This window comes from Tupaia chinensis, unplaced genomic scaffold (genome assembly GCF_000334495.1).
Source record: "Tupaia chinensis unplaced genomic scaffold, TupChi_1.0 Scaffold142100_1, whole genome shotgun sequence".
Taxonomy (NCBI): domain Eukaryota; kingdom Metazoa; phylum Chordata; class Mammalia; order Scandentia; family Tupaiidae; genus Tupaia; species Tupaia belangeri.
Genome location: NW_006201951.1, coordinates 608,202 through 612,290, shown reverse-complemented (window position 1 = coordinate 612,290; position 4,089 = coordinate 608,202). Strand labels below are relative to the sequence as shown.

The 4,089-nt window shown below is 60.9% G+C and overlaps 1 protein-coding gene across 1 annotated transcript in view; it reads left to right on the top strand.

Annotated features, from left to right (window-relative positions):
* NELFB (negative elongation factor complex member B) overlaps positions 1 to 3,694 on the top strand; it is a 12,520-nt gene extending 8,826 nt beyond the window's left edge. The window contains 3 exon segments of the mRNA XM_006163307.2: positions 2,402 to 2,543; positions 2,832 to 2,940; positions 3,034 to 3,694. Coding sequence (XP_006163369.2) covers positions 2,402 to 2,543; positions 2,832 to 2,940; positions 3,034 to 3,180 — 398 coding nt within the window. The 3' untranslated portion in view covers positions 3,181 to 3,694.
* The last annotated feature ends 395 nt before the right edge of the window (positions 3,695 to 4,089 follow it).

Below are 4,089 nucleotides of genomic sequence, written 5' to 3'. Positions count from 1 at the left end.
TAATAATTATTTATTTAGGGGCTAGCAGGTGGCGTGGTGGTTTAGGCACTGGACTGCCACATGGCTGACCACAGTTTGAGTCCCAGACCTGGCGATTTGCTTTCTCACTCACGTTCTTTCTGTGTCTGGTTAACTTACAACATAATAATAATGGATAAAGTAAAATAGAGTCATTATTCAAAAATACTACTTAATTGGGACCCGCAGTTAGTGTAGGTTATGTCGCTGGACTCCCACGTAGCCAACTGCGGTTTGAGTTCCGGACCCAGTTATTTAAACTCATGCTGGGTACATGTGCGTGCGTGCCCAAGATCCCGAGAGGAGAATAGAGGAGAGGGATTGCAGTGTGGCCATTCCCCCGGGAATGATTTCTTGCTCTCTGTCTCTGTTTTTCTGGCGAGCGCACTCACCCTGTAGCAAAAGCCTCTCAAAAAAAATTACTTAATTTTATTTATTTTCATTACTTCTTTTAAATTTGCTATAGTACACATGCATTCACCAGAGAGAGTGAGCAGGCGAGCCTTCCTCCAGGTCGGGACTCGAACCACAATCAGCCGTGTGGGAGTCCAGTGCCTAACCACCTTGCCACCTGCTGGCCCCGTTAGGTCTCTTTTGGAGGAGTTTTTGCTATAGGGCATGTGCACTCTTCAGAAAGACAGAGAGAGAGAGAAATCACCTCCCGGGGGGATGGCCACGCTGCAATCCCTTCTCCTCCATTCTCCTCTCGGGACCCTGGGCACACACGCACGGTGTGAGTTTAAGCCACTGGGTCTGGGACTCAAACTGCGGTCGACAATGACATAGCCATTATGCCAACTGCTGGTCCCCATTAGGTCTTTGCTGTAGGGCACATGCTCTCACCAGAGAGCACCAGAGAGGGAAAGTAAGAAATCTCCTGGGGATGGGCATCCGGAAACCCTCTCCGTTCTCCTGGGACTTGGAGCATGCTCGCACACGCCTCGCGTCATTGTCAAGCCGCTGGATCTGGGACTTGAGCCGTGCAGTCATGGGAGATCTAGCGATTTAATCTCCACAGCATCTTTTGGGTTCGAATGATGCTTTTAAAATCTGACCCAAGCCATGGGAACCAGCAGTTAGCGTAATGGCTATGTCGCTGGACTCCCACGTAGTCGACTGTGGTTTGTGTCCCGGACCCAGTGGCTTAAAACTCACGCCGGGCGCATGTGCATGCCCAAGATCCCGAGAGGAAAATGGAGGAGAAGGGATTGTGGTGTGGCCATCCCCCCTGGGGGGGTGATTTCTCGCTTTCTGTCTCTATGTCTCTCTCCGTCTGTCTGGTGAGCACACACGCCCTATAGCAAAAACCTCTCCAAAAAAAAAAAAAAATCTGACCCAGGCCTCACTGTGGTAGCATATGCTGGTAGACCCACTATCTGGCAGGCTGGAGCCCCGGGAGAGGCCCGGGTTCAATTCTTGGCCCACCCCCGAAGCCAGCTGTGCGATGTACGTCTGTGGTCTCGGCTGCTCAGGAGGCTGGGACGGGACGGCTGGGACATGGTGACCCCTGTCTCACAAAACTGCATCTGCAGCCCGACTGGCCTCTGCTGGTTTCCCAGACCGCGTCGTCGGCCTCGTGCCAGTGTTCGGATCGGGGTCCACAGAGGCCACCCTCCACACATTGCCCCACCCACCCTCACGTCCCCTGGCCTGTAGGGCTCCTAGGCAGAAGGGTCTTTCTGCCCGTCATGCCCCTAGCCTGACGCTGTGCCTGCTTGAGTGTGTTGGGACCGCGCTCTGGTGTGCTGCAGGGCCACCTCAGGCCTGTCTCTATAGGTCTCTATGCAGGCCCAGTGCCCGGAGTTGGGAGGTGGTGCCATCTTGTCCCTGGGCCTGTGGACATCTGTCCTGCCTCGGGTGGCCTGGCTGCATGCCTGTTTGCCGCCTTTGTCTTGCCGCGATCTGCCTGCTGCTTGGCCCTGGTCCTGCCTGTCCGCACACGTCGACACTGGGCCGTGGCTGCGAGACCTGGCTCCTGTTGCCGTCCCTGACCCTTGTCCTTGAAAGAAGGAACAGGGCAGTTCAGCTCCCTCCGCGGGGCTCGGTGGTGGAGGAGCTTGCTCCAGCAGAGGTGGCCTGTGCCTGTGCTCCCTCCCTGGCACCGGGCCTCTGGGCCTCTCTCGGGGGCTGTGCGGCTGGAGCCCCTCAGCTGCCGGTAGACCCTGTGTGACGGGCCTTCCTCTCGGCCTCCTGCCCTTCCCGACCCCTGCTTGCCCCCAGGCCACCCTGGTTGGCCACTCTCCACACCCACCCAGGCCTTAGGGTTCTGACCTTAGGACGACCAAGGGCCCCGTGTGAGCCGCAGTGGGCACTGCAGACCCCGGCTGCGGGTAGAGTACGTGCCTGGCCTGGCGGGGTGGGCTGATGCCTGCTGTGCCTGCAGCGGAGACCTTTGGGGACCTGGCCTTCGGTGACATCTTCCTGCACCTGCTCACGGGGAGCCTGGCGCTGCTCGCCGACGAGTTCAGCCTGGAGGACTTCTGCAGCAGCCTCTTTGATGGCTTCCTGCTCACTGCCTCACCCAGGTAGGTGTGCGGGCCACAGGCTGTGCCTGTTCAGCGAGCTGCCCCGGCCCCTCGGTCTGCCCCGGCCCCTCGGCCTGTCTGGTCTCTGTGGCAGTGTGGGTTGCTGGAGTCCCTGTTTGGAGGGAGGGCCCACAGGTAGGTCCTTTAGGCGCCAGGGCTTGCACGTGGCCCTGTGGGGTGCTGGGGAGGGTCTGTGGCTGTTCACGTCCCAGTGGCTCCGAGGGCTGTCCACAGCCCAGGTGCTGGGCCTGGCACGTCTGCTGGCCCCACCCGCCCGGCCTCTTCCAGGAAGGAGAACGTGCACCGACACCTGCTGCGGCTCCTCCTGCACCTGCACCCCCGGGTGGCCCCGTCCAAGTTGGAGGCCTTGCAGAAGGCCCTGGAGCCCACGGGCCAGGTAGGTGCCTGCTCCCTCCTGGCACAGCCCATGCAAATGTGCCAGGCAGGGCCGCCTCAGGCTGGTGCCAAGCCGTGCTATGTCTTCCCACAGAGCGGCGAGGCTGTGAAGGACCTCTACGCGCAGCTGGGTGAGAAGCTGGGGCAGCTGGACCCACGGAAACCCAGCCCAGCCCAGGCCACTGAGACGCCAACCCTGGAGCTGCCCCTGCCCAGCGCGCCTGCCCCGGCTGGGCTCTGAGGCTTCGCCTGGGACTGCTCGGTCAGGAGGCCCGGGGCCCGGACTGGGGTTGCAGTCCAGTCAGTGCTCTCGGCCTTGAGGCAGGCTCAGCTGGGGGTCAGTCCACTGGGCTGGGGCCGAGGTTACCACCATCAGGGACACAGCTGGGCCCGCCCCTCCAGGGCCCCACTCTATGTAGGTCGGGTCTTTACGGCTGCATAGGGACGGAGATGGCAGCTGGGATTAGGAAGAGCCTTGTGTTTCCCAAGGGGAGAGTGAGGGGCAGTCTCCGGGCGAGGCCTCTGGGGCAGTGGCGGAGCTACCAGGTGGGCACAGCTTGGTAGAAGCACAAGGTTTGCAGCAGGAGCGGCTGCCTGGACGTGCCATGGCCCCACGGACGGCCTCTGCAGCGCTGAGCAGATGTGGTTGCCGCTGCACCTTGGCCCTCACTGGGTGAGCACTCAGGTGCCCGCTGCTGACCTTCCAGGCGGGCCCCAAGGGCTTGTGTAAATAAAGGTGCTCTGGCAAGCTGGCAGGGATGGCGCTTCTGTGCTCACCCAGGAGCTGGGAAATTGCTTCGGCTTTATGGGCGAGGGCCTCGGTGGCCGACAGGAAGCCCCCTCAGGGAGCCTGCCCAGACCTGCTAGGCGAAGGGGAGAGGAGGCCCCCAGAGTTGGAAGGAACAATCACGCAGACCCACGAGTAGAGAAAAGCGGGGACCAGGTGGACCAGGCGTCGCTAATGGAGAACGCTGCAGCCCCGAGCGGCCCCAGGCTTGTTCTATAGGGCAATGGCAGGAGCAGCGGAAGGTACAGCCCGATGTCTCCTGCTAGCACCTGCAGCCGCGGGGTGTCGTGGTGGTGCTGAGTAAGCCCCCCCTGGCCGCCTCTGGCAGCTTCCTTTAACCTCCAGCATGGTACCACCCCCCGG